Source organism: Helianthus annuus, chromosome 13 (assembly GCF_002127325.2).
Source record: "Helianthus annuus cultivar XRQ/B chromosome 13, HanXRQr2.0-SUNRISE, whole genome shotgun sequence".
Classification (NCBI taxonomy): domain Eukaryota; kingdom Viridiplantae; phylum Streptophyta; class Magnoliopsida; order Asterales; family Asteraceae; genus Helianthus; species Helianthus annuus.
In genome coordinates, this window is record NC_035445.2 from 93342713 (window position 1) to 93364916 (window position 22204).

The 22204-nt window shown below is 37.0% G+C and overlaps 1 protein-coding gene across 2 annotated transcripts; it reads left to right on the forward strand.

Moving 5' to 3' along the window:
- The first annotated feature begins 14367 nt into the window (after window positions 1–14367).
- On the forward strand, window positions 14368–21563 carry LOC110898671 (lipoxygenase 2, chloroplastic). Of its 2 annotated transcripts, none has more exons than XM_022145487.2 (9): window positions 14368–14884; window positions 15887–16146; window positions 17500–17737; window positions 18351–18668; window positions 18746–18831; window positions 19356–19466; window positions 19894–20195; window positions 20281–20547; window positions 20650–21563. In XM_022145487.2, exons 1-9 carry the CDS (start codon window positions 14500–14502, stop codon window positions 21407–21409), a joined length of 2727 nt encoding a protein of 908 aa, XP_022001179.1. In that variant the 5' UTR covers window positions 14368–14499; the 3' UTR covers window positions 21410–21563. The 2 variants fall into 2 exon arrangements, with proteins under 2 accessions (XP_022001179.1, XP_035837980.1); XM_035982087.1 differs by having other exon boundaries at window positions 14370–14884; window positions 18749–18831.
- The last annotated feature ends 641 nt before the right edge of the window (window positions 21564–22204 follow it).

Consider the following 22204-nt stretch of genomic DNA (forward strand, 5'->3'; position numbering starts at 1 on the left):
AAATTGTGATGTATATATACTGATAATTTTAAGGGCATACATCTTACGGTGATCTATTAGAATCCATATAGCCATACAATAAATCAATAGAACAAAGGGATTATTATTAATATCCATGGAACCCATACAATAAATCACTGAAGAACGAACCTGATTGTAGTAAAGGCCGATGATTGCAGAACCGAATTGATTTGAGAAAGATCACTGAAGAAAAGACGATTAGAGAAAGACCCGTGATTACAGACAAGGCAATTTGGTAATGACCACAATGACAAATCGATTGAAGAAGAGTTGATTTGGTTCAACCGATGATTGAAGAGGACCTTCATGGAAACTGGAGTTTGAAGATTCTCAATAAAGAAAGGCTAGTTGGAACGGCATATGAAGGGCAAAAACGAGAATCACTAATGTGATGGAACGGAATGAAAAAAAAAAAAACTGGGGGAGCGAAGGAATGCATTGGGCGTCTTTAGAAGCAAAAGGATTCCATGTGTAATGTTTAATTCCTTTCCATCGAGCAACCAAGCGTACCTTATTTTCATTACCTTTGAATGGATCATTTCATTCCTCCTTCATTACCTCATACCAAACACTACCTTAGTTCATAATTACCATTAGGTTTACTTAGGAATCCCATTATATATAATAAAAAAAAATATTCTAGCAACCTAGGAGAGCGGGCCCTTGGCGGTTGCCCACCCTGCCTCTCCTCCAGGGTGGTAGGGATGGCAATCAAACCCGAACCCAATGGGTAAACCCGAAACCCGACACATTTGGGACGGGTTTGGGGTCGGTTAATCAGGTTTGGGACGGGTTTGGGAATAGTTTTTATTTTTTTCGCGGGTTTGGGTTGGGTTTGGGATTTAGTGATATACCCGTTTACCCGACCCAATTACCCGATAAAGTGTACCCGTTTACCCGATTGTATACCCGATATAATTTCTTGTATATTATTAATATGTATATATACGATACATTCATCTTTTACACATATAGGTATTCTATGTTGTATACATTTTAGTTATTTGATATATATTTTTATAATAACAATACAAAATATAACCGGTTAGTAGTTACCCGATAGATACCCAATGGGTTTTGAGATGAGTATACCCAACGAGTAATCTTTTTAAATTAACGGGTTTACCCGAAACTAGCGGGTATACCCGATACCCGATGGGTATTTACCCGCTAGAAACCCGACGGGTTTTGGGACGTGTTTGGGACAAGCTTATCTAATCGGGTTTGGGTTTGGGATTACCTAAACCCGTCCCAAACCCGACCCATTGCCATCCCTACAGGGTGGCCTTGTATTTATTGCTTCATGTTGGTTTTTATCAAGAGTAAGGAACGATAAAATCTTTAACTATAAACCAATACGACTATCAAGAATCATGGAGGACATAAAGGAAAGCTGGTTTTTATGATTGAAAAATAAGACAAAAAAACTCGTCAATCGAATGGTCCTCTTAGTTAAATGTACGTAATAGCCAAAAGTAGCTTTGGCTATTTTTTTAATTTTCTTGCTCTAGCTTCTTGCTAGTAGCAATTTATAATCTATACATATAATAAAGTAAACCAATGTGTGACACGTGTCATTTATTGGAGGCGTCTATTTTTTGGTTTTCCCGCCTTTCTTTCATATTTATCTTCTAATAATTTATCTTTTAATTTGTAGATAATATTAAATAGAAAAATGTTTTAATAATTGTAAATAATATTAAATAAAGGGTTTCACCCTTTTTTGCCCTGGTCTTTTATGTTTTAAATTCTAGAATTTGGCTAAAACACACTTTGCCATTAATCATATAATTTTTTTGGATTTAGTAAAAATTCATGACTATATTATATACTTATAAGCTTGAATATATATGTCAAACTTAAAAATTATTCTTTAAAAATTCAGTAACATATATACTCTATATATAGTAACACGTGTCATTTATTGAAGACACATATTTTTTAAGTTTTCCCGCTTTTCTTTCATATATATCTTCTAATAATTGTAAATAATACTAAATAGAAAAATGTTAATTGAATACAAAAAATATAGGATAACATCAAATGTATATCGATTACTTAAATGAGTATACACATGTATAAGATTTTTTTACTATTATTATTAGGTTCATTATTTATCAAATATATATAAGTGTGTCCGTCTTTGATTTGCATTTACAAGAAATATTTATTATATAGGATCGGCTCAACCATTTTAGAGGCCTAAAACAAGTTTCAAAATCGGGGCCCTTCTTGTCTATTTTTTTTCTTATCCAAAAAGAATAAACGACGGTCGATCGGCCTAACGGAGATTCAAACCCGCCCCCTTAAGGTACACAGATGACATGCGCGCCAACTGGGCTACAACCTTTTAATAACAAGGCTCATACCCATATAGTATAATTTTTTTTTTTAAATCTTGAGGCCCTATACATTTGGTGGCCTGAGGCCCAAGCCTCAAAATACTTGGGCTTGGGCCGACCCTGTTATTATATAATTTAAATTGTTCAACCCGTGTAACACACGGGGAACTAACCTAGTATAAGTATAAAATAGATGGTGAATACATCAAAATTAAGTTATGCATATCTATCTAGTTGAGGTGAGAGATAAGAGATCGTCTCACATGCGTTAATTAAATGATGAGGGCCTCTTTTGGCAGAGTGTTGAAAATTTGGATTGTCTATCCAAAATCTTACCCATTTTGATACGCATTTGAAACAATTAATAATAATTGAAAATTTGGACCGTCTATCCAAAATCTTAACCGATTTGATACGCATTTGAAACAATATAATAACATGTATAAGTGGGGCCTTTCTCCTTTCTATCAAAGCCTTATATCCACTCATTTCTTTGATAGATTTAGATAAAAGAACAAAAAAAAATAGAACTCTGATTTGAAGAATGGTTAGCTCAAATCTGCCAGATCGGTTCACTGGTATGACCTTACAAGATTTCGATAAAAGAAAAAAAAAAAAAAAAATAGAACTCTGATTTGAAGAATCGTTAACTCAAATCGGCCAGATCGGTTCACTGGTATGACCTTACAAACTGGTCTAATCGGTTTTCTTGATTGTTTTTCTTAAAATATGTTTATTAAACTTATAGTTTAAATTAAAATTTTGAAACTTCATGGCAATTGAAAATATATTGTAAGATATATATCTATATCTTTTATACTTATTATATTATACCATATATGTAACACCCCCAAAATACCACCTGCGGAAACCCCGCGAGGCGTGTTACACATCAGAGTCTGAGCCACCAATCACGTTGAACCAAGGATAATATTTAAATAAAACATGTCATTGATTGCCAAGATTAAATGTCAAACATAATATCCCTTCACAAAGAGTTATATAGCGGAAGCATATGATATGTCGTTTAGCAATTGTTTCATAATAAAACTCAAAACCAATGTATCAATTATAAATAATCCAATAGCTTCGATCCATGACCACTCCAGCACTCCCAGATAGCAAGCCCATGTCCCAAGGTTAACGACCTACAAGCATGCAAACAAGTGTGTCAGACTACGCTGGTGAGTTCAAGGTTTTGTTAACGTGTTGAGTTACCAGATGTAAGTTATTGCGAGTCAATGTTGCGTTACGATGTTGCTCATGTTAGATACCCTAGGGAGTGTGCCCATGTGTATCCGGGGAGTGGGTACCCCTTACGACTGATTGCTATGTTGCCTTCGTTAGATACCCTAGGGAGTGTGCCCATATGTATCCGATGAGTGTGCCTCTAACAACCATAGCCCTACCCTGATAATTAGTTCACGCCCGTCCTTACGGCCCGGTGTGAGGTTTCCCACCTAATAGCGCTATCAACTAATCACCCCCATTGCCCACCAGGCAATAACCAAAACCGATTAAGTTATTTACCCAATGTTTCCCTTCCAAATGTTTTCCAGTTGTCCCAAACCACCGGGACGCATGCTTGAGAAAATGCAATGAACTCACCTTGGTTTTGCTCGGTAAGATTAATTACTTGTTCAACAAAATTGGTCAACCAAGCCCTACGATGGTTTCATATCACAATCAGTTCACGTACACTTAATTCGCATGATAAACATCTTGCGTATTATGCATAAGATTTCAGCATACACTCAGACATTCAGTGCACGTAATGGTTCGCGATACATGCTTGGGGTTTACACATAACACATCGATTACATATTCTTCGTTCACATTTTAAAAGTAATGTACTAGCAAGACACATAGTCACACTCGTGTTCTAAATTCCAACACCTAGATAAGCAGATTTCATACATTAATAAACGATAATTTCATCAAACACACCATGCTTTTGGACGGCCCATCAATTCAAATCTCATCAAGTGAATGACGTACACATGTGTTCAATATTCGGTACATTTACCCCTTTATCCTAGCCGAACTTCAGTTCCCACGGTCTACATGGCCCAACTTTCGGCCCACTACCATTTTATATTACTATTAGAACTATTCCTTAACTTCTCATTCATTGGTGGGCATAAACGGTTGAGTGTGGTCCATTCATGCATGCACACATATATAAAATGCCCACCTCCAAGTTATACCCTAATGTAATAGGAAGTGGTTATTTCTTTATATTTTCCACTAGTCTGTGCATATAGCATACATACATAACTCATAAAAGAAAGTACGTAGGGTCCTTTCAATTGGTATGTGCGCCGCCCTTTTGAGATCACATGATCAGCCCCCCTATGTGTCTATTCAGTGTACAACAATTGACTAAATTCATTAATAAGTGTTATCATGCAATTGTCAGTTATGATGGAACCTCTATGCATGTGAGATCAAATTTACTAAAACAATAAATCTGGATCACAACCCATCTGAATATTAACCCTTGTCAAACATTAGTATTGGTGAACATCATGTTCACTTCAGTTAGTCAATATCTTGTTCACAAATCCCAACCAAAGTACACCGAATTGTCACATCATATAGGTATTGGATAGTAATCCAATAATCCAAATCGTACAAGATTATATTAATGATCTATATAATATCTAACATGTGTGGCAGTTTGGTGATCCCTAACATGCACCCATCTCAACCTCAAATTGTTTTGCTTAACAGTTAATACATACAAGCATAATTCACATCAATCATTAAGAGCAACAAATGGATTAACAATGTAAATCACTAACCGAATGCCAAGTATAGATTGAAGAGATCACAGAGTTTCGATGAGGAGGGCTCCACTGCCGTCGAACACCTAGGGGTTTTAGGGTTTGTGTGGTTTGTGATCACACCTATTCACGTATTTGAGTAGTTAAACAGACGAGAAACTGGGCCAATTATGTTTGCTAATCCAATGGTGATTTGGGCCGATTATAAACATAATGCGGAACCGTATTTGGGCCCCCTATGTGTTCAATTATGTCAATGGGTTTCTTAATCCAACACACACACATACGTTGCGGTCCGATTATACTAACACATATAATTCTAACAAGGCTACAGAATCGTTAAACAAAATCATACAAGCACGGATACAAGCACGGCACACCAAGGAAGAATAACGAAGAGTTAGGATCACGCTACTAACCTTGAAAGTTCGGGTTGTCACATCATCCCCAACTTGAAAGAAATTTCGTCCCGAAATTTGACAAGTACACATGAAGGAGTGAAGTGATAAATCAAGACTGTTGCGGATTTTGCTCGGGTGCTACATCATCCCCAACTTGAAGAGGAATTTCGTCCCGAAATTCTCCAGTTTCACCAGAATTAGACTTGTCTTTAGGGAAGAGTTGAGGATACTTGAGCTTCATCTGATCCTCACGCTCCCATGTGAACTCCGGTCCACGCCTCGAGTTCCAACGAACTCTAACAATCGGGATACGACTATGTTTACGCACCTTGACCTCCCGGTCCATGATCTCAATAGGCTCCTCGACAAACTGCAACTTGTCGTCGATCTTCAATTCTTGAAAAGGCACAATCAGTGTCTCATCAGCCAGACACTTCTTCAATTGCGAAACGTGAAAAACATCATGAACGTTACCCAACTCAGCAGGTAACTCAAGCTTGTAAGCGACTTTACCGATCCGCTCCAGGATTTTGAATGGCCCCACGTAGCGTGGATTAAGCTTACCACGTTTCCCAAAACGCACCACACCCTTCCAGGGTGAGACCTTCAACATGACACGGTCATTAACTTCGAACTCCAAGGGTTTTCTTCGCTTATCGGCGTAGCTTTTCTGGCGATCACGCACAGCTGCCATACGATTCCTGATCTGAACAATCTTTTCTGAAGTTTCAAGCACGAGTTCAGGACCAGTGATCTGACTGTCACCCACTTCAGCCCAACAGAGAGGTGAATGACATCTCCGCCCGTACAACGCTTCGAACGGAGCTGCCTGAATACTAGTGTGATAGCTGTTGTTGTAGGAGAACTCTATCAACGGAGCTGCCTGAATACTAGTGTGTCACCCACTTCCATGTGGGTATCTCTGGCTGCTGAAGTAGACCCGAAGGCTTCTGGTGCTCTGCTTTGACTCTAGCACAAGTCAAGCATTTACTCACGTATGTGGCGATGAGGGCTTTCATATTCGGCCACCAATACGAAACTTTAAGATCCTGATACATCTTATCCGATCCCGGATGAATAGAATATCGGGACTTGTGTGCTTCATCCATCACAAGTTCTCGAAGTTCACCATAAAGAGGAACCCATACCCGCTCCATAAAGTAACAAATGCCGTCAGGCCTCTTCTCCAGTCGTTTTTCCATACCCCGCAAGTACTCGGCCTCGATGTTCTCTTCCTTCAAGGCTTCGATCTGAGAAGAACGAATCTGAGCTGGTAAACCAGAGTGAATAGTAAGCTGCAGAGCACGAACGCGCTTAGGCTTCGTCTCCTTTCGGCTAAGCGCATCAGCCACAACGTTAGCTTTCCCGGGGTGATACTTGATGGCACACTCGTAACCGTTCAAAAGCTCTATCCAACGGCGTAACCAAAAACTCGTAGTGTCCATAGCGCGTTCGAAAAGCCGTCTTGGGAACATCCTCTTCCCTAACCCTTACCTGGTGATACCCCGATCTTAAGTCGATCTTGGAATAGAAACTTGACCCTTGCAACTGGTCAAACAAGTCGTCGATGCGTGGTAACGGGTAGCGGTTCTTAATGGTTACCTTGTTGAGCTCTCGATAATCGATACACATACGGAATGACCCGTCTTTCTTCTTCACAAACAGAACTGGAGCTCCCCAAGGCGAAGAACTTGGTCGAATAAAACCTCTATCCAACAATTCCTGTAGCTGATTAGACAATTCCTGTAACTCTCCAGGTGCTAGCCGGTAAGGAGCTCGAGCAATTGGAGCCGCTCCCGGCGCAGATCAATCTGAAATTCTACTTGACAGTGGGGAGGTAACCCTGGTAGCTCCTCTGGGAACACATTAGCGAATTCTCGCACCACTGGTAGATCCTCGATCTTTCTCTCTTCAGACTGAGCGTTGGTAACTAACGCTAACATTGCAGGATACCCCTCTTGCAAATACTTCTGCGCATGCATGGCTGAGATAATACCAACCATCGTTCCACTACAATGTCCCTGGACTGATAATGACTCCCCGTCTGGGAGGGGAATACGCACAACTTTTTCCTTGCACAGAATCTCCGCTTGGTGCTTGGACAACCAATCCATGCCTACCACTATATCGAAACTACCGAGCGTAACGGGAAGGAGGTCAATATCAAACACCTGACCCACGAGATCTAGTTTGCATCCAAAAAGGACATTCGAGGCTTCTATAGTTTTACCGTCTGCTAATTCTACTACTTGTTTAACTTCTAAAGGTGTTGGGGTTATCCCTAATCGTTGACTAAACTCTAGGGACACATAACTCCAATCGGCACCCGAATCAAATAATACAGAAGCAATACGATTGTTAACAGGAAACGTACCAGTTACAACGTTGCCGTCATTCCTGGCATCCCTTGCTCCAAGCTGGAACACTCTGCCTCGAGCACCATTTCCCCCATTATTGCCGTTGTTGTTGTTGTTGTTTCCAGTGTTGTTATTATTCGGGCGGTTGTTGTCGTTAGCGTTCTGGTTTAGCTGAGGGCAATCCCGCTTAAAGTGACCCTCATCCCCACACTGATAGCACCCCTTCCTGAAACCCTGGTTCTGCTGGGGCGGTTGTCCCTGTTGTCTCTGGTTTTGCTGGTTCTGTTGCTGCTGGTGCTTGGGCTGTGGAGCCCTACAATCCCTGGCCTCATGGCCCGCCTTACCACACCTGTTACATGTCCGACCACACGCCCCGAGATGATGATAGCCACACTTGTTACATCGTGGCTTCTTCCCTGGATACGAACCCTGGCTGTGGCCACTCCCCTGGCCTTGATTGACAGAAGACGACTGGCTGATGTTGCGGTTGCTGTTGTCTGGCCTTTTCTGAGTCTGGCCAGCACTGGATGCTTTGTCATAAGCACTCCACTTCCGCTTGTTATCATTAGCGGACGCAGTGGCAGTGGGTGTAGCAGCAGTAGTGGCCGAAATACGCGGGGGTAACGAATTGCTTTCCACTTCTTGGTCCACAATCTTATGAGTCAGACGAACGATCTGTGTTAAATCATTGAGATGGGCTGCGGTGACCAAGCTCTTCACACGCGGAGGCAGTCCCTTGATAAACAACTCAATCCTCCGAGACATGGGCCGTGACAAGTTCGGACACATGTCAGCCAATTCATACGATCGCTTCACATACGCTTCGACTTCCGATCCAACCATCTTCAAGTCGTAGTACTCGTTTTCCAACTTCTGGACCTCGTCCCGAGGACAATACTCCTCTCTGATCAGTTCTTTAAAGTCATCCCAAGTTGTGGCATTCGCTGCCTCAATGCCCAGCAACTGCACTTGGGCATTCCACCACGTTAGGGCACCATCCGCCAAAGTACCCGCAGCATATTTCACCCTGTCCCCAGCGGGACAGTTACAGATAGCAAACACAGACTCTGCTTTCTCGAACCATCTCAGAAGTCCCACAGCCCCTTCAGTCCCGGTGAAGGTCTGGGGCTTACAGTCCATAAACATTTTGAACGTACACGCAGGCTGGTTAGGTTGAGGTTGCGCTTGCTGACCTAAATGACGAAAGGGAACACATTATAGAAGTGAAAAGACATGTACGTGGCATAAGAGTAAAGAGTACTTGGTACATTCCGTACCAGCTTGATAGGCTGCTAAAGCCTCAGCCACGCGGGTATTGATTAGGTCAGTCAACTCAGCCTGAGTCATGGTGATGTTGCCACGTCCGTGTCCTCGTCCACTCATGTTTCTATAGTTGGGAATAAACCGATTTAGAAATCGAAACGAGATAGGAGTCAAGTATCATACTGATATTCATGTACTACTAAGTTCACACATAGTAAGGCAGAACCCTTCTCACGCTCGATAAGCCTCACTGGGACTTGCATGCACCCCGCGTTATTATTAAGTGTGCACCCATAATAATAAGGCGATTTGCATGCTTATCTCAGTGCCTCTTAGCTTGCGCTCAAAGTTTCCCCCGTTCAAACAACACAACAGATGGTATCACAGGTCTATGGTTCGCATAATTCGAAGAGTAGTGTCACACTATCAAGTCACTATGGCGTTTCATGTCTCATTTCATATATGTGTTGTGAGTGTGTGTGACTGCTAGGCAAGTAATGTATAAAGTGAGGGAGAAACGAACCTTGCAATCTGGAGCTGAGTGTCATGATCGATCTTCGAAGTTGTTTGGTTATAGTCTGGTTTTATAAAACGTTTTAAAACCTAGTTCACTATAACCAGTGGCTCTGATACCAAACTGTAACACCCCCAAAATACCACCTGCGGAAACCCCGCGAGGCGTGTTACACATCAGAGTCTGAGCCACCAATCACGTTGAACCAAGGATAATATTTAAATAAAACATGTCATTGATTGCCAAGATTAAATGTCAAACATAATATCCCTTCACAAAGAGTTATATAGCGGAAGCATATGATATGTCGTTTAGCAATTGTTTCATAATAAAACTCAAAACCAATGTATCAATTATAAATAATCCAATAGCTTCGATCCATGACCACTCCAGCACTCCCAGATAGCAAGCCCATGTCCCAAGGTTAACGACCTACAAGCATGCAAACAAGTGTGTCAGACTACGCTGGTGAGTTCAAGGTTTTGTTAACGTGTTGAGTTACCAGATGTAAGTTATTGCGAGTCAATGTTGCGTTACGATGTTGCTCATGTTAGATACCCTAGGGAGTGTGCCCATGTGTATCCGGGGAGTGGGTACCCCTTACGACTGATTGCTATGTTGCCTTCGTTAGATACCCTAGGGAGTGTGCCCATATGTATCCGATGAGTGTGCCTCTAACAACCATAGCCCTACCCTGATAATTAGTTCACGCCCGTCCTTACGGCCCGGTGTGAGGTTTCCCACCTAATAGCGCTATCAACTAATCACCCCCATTGCCCACCAGGCAATAACCAAAACCGATTAAGTTATTTACCCAATGTTTCCCTTCCAAATGTTTTCCAGTTGTCCCAAACCACCGGGACGCATGCTTGAGAAAATGCAATGAACTCACCTTGGTTTTGCTCGGTAAGATTAATTACTTGTTCAACAAAATTGGTCAACCAAGCCCTACGATGGTTTCATATCACAATCAGTTCACGTACACTTAATTCGCATGATAAACATCTTGCGTATTATGCATAAGATTTCAGCATACACTCAGACATTCAGTGCACGTAATGGTTCGCGATACATGCTTGGGGTTTACACATAACACATCGATTACATATTCTTCGTTCACATTTTAAAAGTAATGTACTAGCAAGACACATAGTCACACTCGTGTTCTAAATTCCAACACCTAGATAAGCAGATTTCATACATTAATAAACGATAATTTCATCAAACACACCATGCTTTTGGACGGCCCATCAATTCAAATCTCATCAAGTGAATGACGTACACATGTGTTCAATATTCGGTACATTTACCCCTTTATCCTAGCCGAACTTCAGTTCCCACGGTCTACATGGCCCAACTTTCGGCCCACTACCATTTTATATTACTATTAGAACTATTCCTTAACTTCTCATTCATTGGTGGGCATAAACGGTTGAGTGTGGTCCATTCATGCATGCACACATATATAAAATGCCCACCTCCAAGTTATACCCTAATGTAATAGGAAGTGGTTATTTCTTTATATTTTCCACTAGTCTGTGCATATAGCATACATACATAACTCATAAAAGAAAGTACGTAGGGTCCTTTCAATTGGTATGTGCGCCGCCCTTTTGAGATCACATGATCAGCCCCCCTATGTGTCTATTCAGTGTACAACAATTGACTAAATTCATTAATAAGTGTTATCATGCAATTGTCAGTTATGATGGAACCTCTATGCATGTGAGATCAAATTTACTAAAACAATAAATCTGGATCACAACCCATCTGAATATTAACCCTTGTCAAACATTAGTATTGGTGAACATCATGTTCACTTCAGTTAGTCAATATCTTGTTCACAAATCCCAACCAAAGTACACCGAATTGTCACATCATATAGGTATTGGATAGTAATCCAATAATCCAAATCGTACAAGATTATATTAATGATCTATATAATATCTAACATGTGTGGCAGTTTGGTGATCCCTAACATGCACCCATCTCAACCTCAAATTGTTTTGCTTAACAGTTAATACATACAAGCATAATTCACATCAATCATTAAGAGCAACAAATGGATTAACAATGTAAATCACTAACCGAATGCCAAGTATAGATTGAAGAGATCACAGAGTTTCGATGAGGAGGGCTCCACTGCCGTCGAACACCTAGGGGTTTTAGGGTTTGTGTGGTTTGTGATCACACCTATTCACGTATTTGAGTAGTTAAACAGACGAGAAACTGGGCCAATTATGTTTGCTAATCCAATGGTGATTTGGGCCGATTATAAACATAATGCGGAACCGTATTTGGGCCCCCTATGTGTTCAATTATGTCAATGGGTTTCTTAATCCAACACACACACATACGTTGCGGTCCGATTATACTAACACATATAATTCTAACAAGGCTACAGAATCGTTAAACAAAATCATACAAGCACGGATACAAGCACGGCACACCAAGGAGGAATAACGAAGAGTTAGGATCACGCTACTAACCTTGAAAGTTCGGGTTGTCACAATATAACAAAAGAAAATATTTGTGGACACTTGTCATAATTTCAGGTTATCTACCTTTTGGTTTTCCGTCTCTTTCCCACTTAATTATGGATATATATTATTTAACTAGTTTAAGTACCGTATGTTATACGGGTTACTCAAAGTAAATTATATAATATTTAACAGTGTTGACGTAAAATTTAAAATGAATACAAGGAACTGAAAAATATGAATACAAAAAATTACAAGTCATTAAAGATTTTTTTATAGATTTTTTATACACCACATTTGTTTAATGGGTGAAAACTGACTGATTCAAGTACATAGATGATCACATGTTGAAAGGGAGAAGATGAAGTAGAATTGGATTTCGGAGGACTTCACGAATCTGATCGTCGCTCTCCCTTTCAGTTGATTATTAGTTTAGTTAATTGAAGTCTTACTATATCTCGACTTAGGTAATCATCAGTCTCTCATATCAGAATTAATCGTTGAATGTATATGAAGAACCAAGCGGTAAAGGAAGCTGAAATTAGGGTTTTAGAGGCCTTTTGGTTTCAGCGCCAAAACACAAGAAATGTGGGTCAAGAGGGGGACACGTGACATAAGTTTGTTTTGTTTTAGTAATAAGTATAGGTTATTGATAGTTATTATATTCATTATTAAGTGAATTTAATATGAAAGTAATATAAATTTCTAAATAAACTTATTGTTGGCTTAAATATCTATTAATCTACAAGTACTACTAAATACAAAACTGTGTTCGTTAAAATATTATAAAATTGAAGAATAATGATATTAATTATTTTTTATGAGTGATTTCTAAAAACTTTTAAATATTTAATCTGGTTGGATGGTTTCAATGGTAAAAATACGTCAAATAATAAGATAGTTGTATTAAAAAAATCAAAATTTTAGTCCTTGATTTTTTATATGTATTCATATTTGTATATATTTATAATCGTAATTTAAATTAACTTAAGTTAATACACGGTTAAAAAATGTTTTAATATATTAATAGAACTTATAAATGTTACGTCAAATCTCATTTTATAAGACATCTCTTGATGACTGCATGTGTTAACACATGACATATACTTTTTTTTGACTTGTATAAAACATGGTTTTATTCAACCTATGCAATACACAATTTTTTAAAGACATAATTTATATATATTATTAAATATTTAACATCACATTTATATAATCCGTGTAATACACGAGATTATAACCTAGTAGCTATATATTTCGAAATTAAAAAATGAAAGAAAGTATGCAGCAACCAATACACAAGGTTCTCTCTTGAGCCAAACCATATACATCTCAAGCCAATTTGTTTTGGTTTTGAACGATTTGATCACATTAACAGTTTATAAACACCAAGATGTTTAGATGTCACATTAACACATGTGTATATACAAAAATATTCACAATTCACTTGCAAACACATGATCTATTTATAAAGGTATGGACAGACATATGCTGATTAATTTGATTTATTATGTTAGAGATAATCTTTATCATAGCTAGGGTGGCAAACATGTTAGGTTGGTTAGTTGGTTGGTTGGTGACTTGTAATTGATGCAGCCAAATACAATCTTTATTTATTTTTTCCATGGACATCAACTATAACTTGAAGACAATTAAAATAATAAAATAAGAAAACATGATTCTGTACCTGTTTATCTTAATGGGTCTGCCGGTTTGGTGTAAAATTAAGTGTAATTATAACTTTTAAATGGATAAAATAAAAGGGTTGATAGGCTGTAATCGAAATGATGGGTTAACTTATAAATTATCAATTTTTATTATGATTATAAATTATTTAGTAGGTCCACCCGTTTCTTTACAACCCATCCAAACCCGACCCATTTGTTAGACGAAACAATTCGTTTACAACACGAGCTGTTTAAGCCCATCCAAGCTCTATTTTATCCTATGGTGTTTCGTATTGTATTGAAATTAAATATGGTGTTTGTTATCGTATTGAAATTAGATACCACACATTATTTGTAACCCTTGTGTTTTTACATCCTATTGTCAAGTGCACTATAGCCATAACCCTTGTGTTGTCTTTTACATACTATTGTCAAATGCACTATAGCCATACGTTACAAAATATCAATAATATTGATAACAATAATACTCATTATTATTATTTTTACATAAAGGCCTGATAATAAATAATTATAACACGTGATAAAATTTCTATTTGTCACAGCCGACATTTTCCCATTAAGAAATTAAGCATTTCCCCCTATATATATGTATAAATAGAGAGGTGGTTGTTCACTTTGATATTACAAAAACAAGAGTGAGAGTAATCATGTTGAAGCCTCAACTTAACCAATCCCATTCTCTTCTTAATGTATTGCCAATCCAGAAGCCCTTCATCCACGGTGACTCGGCCAACCATTCGTCCTCCTCCGCATACGCCCCGACCATTCTTCGCCAACACACGTCGTTCACTAAGAAATCCAATGCAACTGGTGCTCGATCAACCTCTATTGCTGGTAACATTAAAGCCATATCTGTTCCCTTTCTTACCAAGGAGACCACGGTGAAGTGTGTCATCACAATCCTACCTACCATTGGCTCCACCATTGATGGTGTAACTAATGCTGGTGTAAGTCTTGGTGGTGTGACCGATGTTGTTTCTGATCTTCTAGGCCGATCTTTCCTCTTGGAGCTCGTTTCTAATGACCTTGATTGTACGTGCATACCTTTTTTTTAAGTTTTAACATTGGTATACATATTATCTTTTTATTTAACGGTAAACCTATATGCTAGAGGACAAAAAAATACAACCTCAAAAGAATATTATATATAATACAATTACCAACTTTTGTAAATTGTGATTTGAGTTCTTTTTTTTTCTTTTTGTATTTTATATACTTTTACCCTTTAAATTTCAGTATTGATGCTTACAATACCTTAACTTTTTAAAAACTTTGAAATCGAGTTTTACGCGCTTATTTTTTATACATGTGTTGCTATAAATTATATATAATAGAATTACCAACTTTTTTGTAAATAGTGATTTGAGTTCTTTTTTTGTCTTTTTGAATTTTGTATACTTTTACCATTCAAATTTCAGTATTGATGCTTACAATCCCTTAACTTTTTAAAGACTTTGTAATCGAGTTTTACATGTTTATATTTTATACATGTGTTGCAATAAATTCAAGTTGATTTACGTTTGATTTACATTTCGATGTAAATTTTTTCGAAAATGAGTTGGGTCAAATGTAATACGTTTTCGATATTATTATTTTTTTTACGTTTTTTAGTTGGTCTATATATTGAGTTAAAATTTTTACGGGATGCCGTGGTAACGCGGGAGGCAATTTACTATATTATCTAAACTTTTAAATAAAAACATGTGATAAAGGACAAAAAAAAAAAAAATGATGACCCTCCATATCTACATTTTTTTGTTTGGAACGGCCCCTCCATATCTACATGATTTGAAGTATTTGGAATGCTGAAAAAAGATAATAAAAATATTTGAGGAAAATTACATCCATACAAATTATTTTTAGGAAGATTATGTTCATGAAATTTCTTTACTACATTACAATTTTACGAAATTTATTTCTACTCTTAATTAGTTACGATCTTCAATTTCCTGCATTAGTTACGATTGAATTTAGAAAAAAATGAACCTGATCTGCTTAATTAAAGGTAATGTGAAATTAAATTACTTGATACAGCAAATGGTAACCAGAAGACGCTGAGTGCATACGCGAGATATGAACCTTTGGATTTCGACATCAGCATTTACACTTATAAATGTAACTTTGATGTCCCTGAAGATTTCGGAGAAATAGGAGCTGTGTTGGTAGAAAATGAGTATAGCAAGAAGATGTTCTTCAAGAACATTGTTCTTGATAACGGTGTTACCTTCACTTGTGAATCTTGGGTTCACTCCAAAAATGATAACCCGGATAAAAGAATCTTTTTCGCTGACAAGGTCGACACTAATCTTATTTATTTTTCTATCTAATTAATGTGTTATATATTTAGGTATGTTTAAGATTTTGCATATCTGATGCTAAGTAAATATAGTCTTAATCAATGTCTAGTAATTAGATGTTTACAATTTTTGGAATAAATTGATATGTTGTGATTTAGTGAAAACTTTATTACCAGGGGCTTAAATGTTAGCTTCAAAAAGTTAAAAAACAACAGTTTTTATAAAAGGGTAGCTTTAACGGTTTGTGATAACATAGTGTTATCTTTCATAATAATAATAATAATAATAAAACTGATAAATGGGTATGTCGCTACTCAACCTAGCAGCATCTTCCTTCTTTTTACCTTTTTTTTTTTAATTTTTATTCGGCGTTTAACTCGTCTTTTTCATAATATCTATACATATAAAAATCCATTTTACATAGTTTTATTTAAAAGAAAGTGTCTACGTCTCGATATAAATTTTATTAACAACTAAGCTGTGTGCTTACACAAAATAATGTATGACACCAATTCCCAAAATATATATTATTCTAACTCAGTTTTAATCTAAATTTATGATAAATGTAGAAAACTAAACTAAAAATGTGTATTTAGATTATTTAAAAATATGATGGTATTATACATTAAAAAAACCTAAAAGAAGTGTTGAATTAAAATTGAAAAATAAGAAAGAAAAGAATGAAGGATATGAGTTATGACTATCATCACCAATTTTTTGAACACCCCATTTAAAAAGAAAACCAAAGATCATGATTGTAAGAAAAAAACTTTTTTGTATTACGGTGCAGTACTATCATTTCCAGGTAAAATCTATAACTAATTGTAAAACCACGCAATTCGATATGTAAAACTACGCAATTCTTTCTTATATTTCATTTGATATATAAGTTTTTTACTAATAACTTTTGATATATTTTTAAATCTAAATACATAGTTTTGTTTATTCTTTTAATAGATTCTTATGTAAATTTTATCGAAAATCAAGTTATACTTAAAACATAATATTTTTTGGTCTCCTGACCATAAAAAAATACCTTATTTTTAGTACACTTTGATTTTAAGAAAAGTTATATTGGTATAAATTAAAAAAAATCAAAATAAATAGGTTAGATTTTCCTATAAATATTATCAGTTATCTGACAAAATCAAGTTATATATTAACAAAACTACTCAAAAAAGAGTATATTTTAATTTGATGATTCCGCTTCCTCTAGAAGTGACTGTACAGGTGGTTTTTATGAGGTAACAAAAAAAAATTTGGAAAAGAAGGTGGTTTTATGCTGTTTTATGTCATGCCAACGAAACTAATAGCCGATGAGTTATGACCAGTCGATATTTGTTTGTGTAGTCTTACCTTCCATCTGAAACACCGAATGGACTAAAGTCGTTAAGAGAGCAAGATATGGAATCGCTTCGAGGCAACGGCGAAGGGGAGCGTAAATCATTTGAAAGGATATACGATTATGATGTATACAACGATCTTGGAGCTCCGGATGAGGAATTAAGTTTAGCACGACCAGTACTCGGTGGTGAGAAACATCCTTACCCAAGGCGGTGTCGCACTGGTCGCAAGATGTCCTCTATAGGTATAACATGAATTATGTGTTGTTTTGGGCGTTAGTTATTTGTTTGAGGGTTTTCTACTCTACATGAGCGTGAGGGAAGAGGAGTCACATTGGCTCACGGTCACGTGCATACTACGTCGCCTTCACATGAGTGGGATGTGACATGTGAGGGCGTAAGTGTGCTCACGGCATAAACATGGAATAACTTTTACTCGTTAGGTTTTAAAAAAGCATGAAATACATAGTTTGCTTATTTCTTTTGCCAGGACGTTCCAATATAAATTTTAATAAAAATCGAGTTGTTTTCAAAATAAGTATTTTATGGTCCCGTAAACAGAATGTTCACAATTTTAGTTGAACATTAATCTTTTATTTTTTTAAGAACTAATTGTTTAAAAATAATTGCATACAAGTTTTTAAAAATAATTGCATGGTTAGTGAAAAATGAAAGTAAGTAGCTCTCCTACTTATGCGTGGTTCAAACTCACCTCACACTCACATTCCATATGTATAAAACATGCCGTGGGGATGAAACCGAAAATCATATCGTTTAAATATGTGATCTGCGATGAATGAATGTAAGAATATTGGATCCGGAATTTATTGAAGTTTAACATAGTATGTTGAATTACAGATCCGTTAACAGAAACTAGAACTGCACTCCCTTTTTATATACCGACTGATGAAGATTTTTCTGAGATAAAGCAAGCTACCTTTGGAGCAAAGACTTTGTACACTGCGCTCCATGCGGTTGTACCGCTTCTAGAATCAGTTTTTACAGATACAACCGAAGGATTTCCATTATTCACAGACATAGACATGCTTTTTAATCAAGGTGTTAATGTCCCAGCCCCTGACGATGGAATCCTAAGTGTTTTCCCTGCACTTTTGAAAAAGACTGATGATACTAAAAATGCTGTTATCCAGTTTGAGACCCCTGAAACCATGGACAGTAAGCATTTTTTAATTTTTGCATCATTGTACATGGTTTGTTAGTTTAACTTTTGTGTGTATTCAATATATGTGCAGGAGACAGATTCTCATGGCTCAGCGATGAGGAATTTTGCAGACAAATGCTTGCTGGTCTCAATCCGTGTAGCATACAATTGGTCTCGGTATGTTTATGTGATGGGAACAATCATTAAAATGACCATATTGACCGAAAAAATTACCAAAATATAAAAGTGTGTCTAAGGTAGCTAAAATTTAGTTTGCGATTTACAAGTGGTTTCTTTTTCTTGACCTTTAATAAAAGCATCGGCTAAGGCTGAAATATAGCCGCGCCTGCGCTTTATTAGATGGTAGCTAAAAATAGATAGGCTAAAATTTAGCCGTCGACAAAATTTAGCCCAAAGTTTACAAATGTATTATTTTGTTTGGTTATTTCACGGATCTCATCGTATTTTTCAATGTTTTCTGTCTCCACTAAAATTTATCCCACGTTTTACCGTCTTAGCCGCTCGGTGTTTTGTCCACTCCTGATTGGTTATTTAGATAGGTCTGTTTTGGAAAAGGCTAATATTCGATGTTTATTTTGATATTTTTTCAGTCAACATGTATATTTTAGTGAGTTTCCCTTGTGTGAAATAGTTGTGTCTTCATAATAAGATGATTAATTATGACATGTATGCATATCTAGGAATGGCCATTGATGAGTAAATTGGATCCTGAAATCTACGGACCAGCTGAATCCGCAATCACAAAGGAGATTGTTGAGAAGGAGATTAAAGATTTCATGACTTTTGACGAGGTAAGGCGAAAGAGGGTAGGGATCTTGTACTTTAATCCAGAAGTGTGAGAAGTGTATGAAGTGTATTATAACACTACATATAAAACTATATAACACCATATAAACACCGTATAACACTATGTAACACCATATAACACTACGTAACACTATATAACACTATATAACAAATATAACACTATGCATCTATCATAGACATGCTATCAGACAAAATATAGTGTTATATTTGTTATATAGTGTTACATAGTGTTACATGGTGTTATATGGTGTTATATAGTGTTATACGGTGTTTATATGGTGTTATATATAGTGTTATAATACACTTCTCACACTTCTGGATTAATGTACAGGATCCTCTATCAGACGAAAGATAAATTAAATTGATAACTTATGATGTGAAGTATTGAAAAAATAAGTAATGTTGTTGCAGGCTTTAGCACAAAAGAAATTGTTCATGCTAGATTACCATGACCTGCTCCTGCCTTATGTTAACAAATTAAGAGATCTCAAAACGACAACTCTATACGGTTCAAGAACTTTGATGTTCCTTCATCCCGATGGAACATTAAAGCCCATAGCCATTGAGTTAACTCACCCACCATATGATGGGAAACCAGCATGGAAACATGTCTACACACCCGCTCAGGTTGCCACTGATTTGTGGCTCTGGAGGCTAGCCAAGGCTCATGTATTGGCTCATGATGCTGGTTATCACCAACTTATTAGCCATTGGTCGGTTCCCTTTTTCCCTTTGATAACATACTTGTTTGCATTTGAGCTAGTTAGTTCATTTATTATATTTCTTATAACAATGCAGGCTAAGAACACATTGTGCTACAGAGCCTTACATAATTGCCACTAACCGCCATCTAAGCCAAATGCATCCTATGAGTCGACTACTTCTCCCTCATTGTCGTTACACTATGCAGATCAATTCTCTAGCGAGACTAATCCTCATCAATGCCGGTGGTATCGTAGAGAAAATATTTTTTCCAGATGAATATTCTATGCAGCTTTCCTCAGATGTATATGATCAACTATGGCGTTTTGATCATGAAGCACTTCCAGCTGACCTGATTAGTAGGTAAACATTTTACACGAAAACAATAATAATATAAATTATTAAGGAAAGTACGTTGCCATTCTATCAAACTTATTGCTTTGTATTTTGTATGGTATTGTTTAGGGGTATGGCAGTTGAAGATCCAACTGCACCACATGGTTTAAAGCTTGCAATTGAGGATTACCCTTATGCAAATGATGGTTTACTTATTTACGATGCCATTAAACAATGGGCAACTTCTTATGTCAACCATTATTATCCACAAGCGAATCTAGTGGAATCTGATGAAGAGCTTCAAGCATGGTGGAATGATATTCGTACGGTTGGTCATGGAGACAAGAAAGATGAACCATGGTGGCCACAGCTCAAAACCCAAGACGATTTGATTGGAATTGTTTCGACTATCATGTGGGTGACTGCTGGCCAACATTCAGCGGTCAATTTCGGTCAATATGATTTAGGGGGATATATCCCCTATAGGCCGACAGTTGCCAGAACTAATATGCCTAATGAAGACCCCACAGATGAAGAATGGCAGTCGTTTATAGATCGACCTGAGGATGCTTTATTGAAATGTTTTCCGTCCCAACTCCAAGGTATACAAATGTTGGTGCTTTATGATGTTTTATCAAGTCATTCGCCAGATGAAGAATATATCGGTGGAAATACTAACGCGACATGGGAGGCGGAGCCTACTATAAAGGCGGCTTTTGAGGAGTTCCGTGGAAGGCTTAATGAGCTGGAAGCAATCATAGACTCGAGGAACACCGATCCCAATTTGAAAAATCGTTGTGGCGCAGGGTTAGTTCCGTATCAACTATTCAAACCGTACTCAGAAAGTGGTGTGACCGGGAGAGGTGTTGCAAACAGCATATCCATTTAGTTGGATTGTAAGTAGTAGTTTATGTGGTAATAAGGTCCTAATCCATGATTTAGTTGTGTTTTATCATTATCTGGAATAAGTTGATCACTTTGGTGTTATAGAAAGCTCATAATGGTATGTGTTTTATAATTTGGAATAACTTCACTTATGTGTCTTCTATTATCATTCACACATTTTTTTAATCATATTGATAATTTGAGTTCACAAATATTCGAATTGTTTGATATAATAGCAACAGGAGCTTAATTAACTATAAGAATTGTTTGAGTCGGTATACCTAACGAGTGTTTTTAATAAAGTAACGGGTTTACTCAAAACCTACGAGAAATGAATTTAGTTATTACAAGTACCACGAGAAGTGTGTTGCAATTTTAGACTCCGTGAACAAAAAAAAAAAAATAGATTATGTCACTATTGGTTACGTTTAAAAATGATCAACTAAAAATTCCCTTTGAGTTCTATTGTGGGCTGTTATGTTTGTGGGCTGCTTCTCGAACAAGTCCTTCAAAATAATTCAGCTAATCAATTTAATTTGCCCATTCTTTTATTCCATGATCAGCCCGATTATGGTTTTGTTTCTTTTAATTTTAACGTGAGTTAAAACCAAATAAACTAACACAAACTCATTTCAAATGCAACAATTAACCTATAGTGCATTAATATAACCTTTTTAATAGGAGACTAGCAGTATTCCCCTACACTATGTGTGCGAATTCGATCACTATCGGTGCAGTTCGTGACGGTACCCGTATTTGCTATAGCAACCAAAAGAGAAACCAAAAAGAATATATGTAA

What these genes read in the sequence shown, in the direction of transcription:
- LOC110898671 (XM_022145487.2), top strand. Translation starts at nt 14,500, where the DNA reads ATGTTGAAGCCTCAACTTAACCAATCCCATTCTCTTCTTAATGTATTG. An exon ending in CACCAACTTATTAGCCATTG is followed by an intron (nt 20,196 to 20,280) that starts GTCGGTTCCCTT and finishes ATAACAATGCAG; the next exon opens with GCTAAGAACACATTGTGCTA. An exon ending in CCAGCTGACCTGATTAGTAG is followed by an intron (nt 20,548 to 20,649) that starts GTAAACATTTTA and finishes GGTATTGTTTAG; the next exon opens with GGGTATGGCAGTTGAAGATC.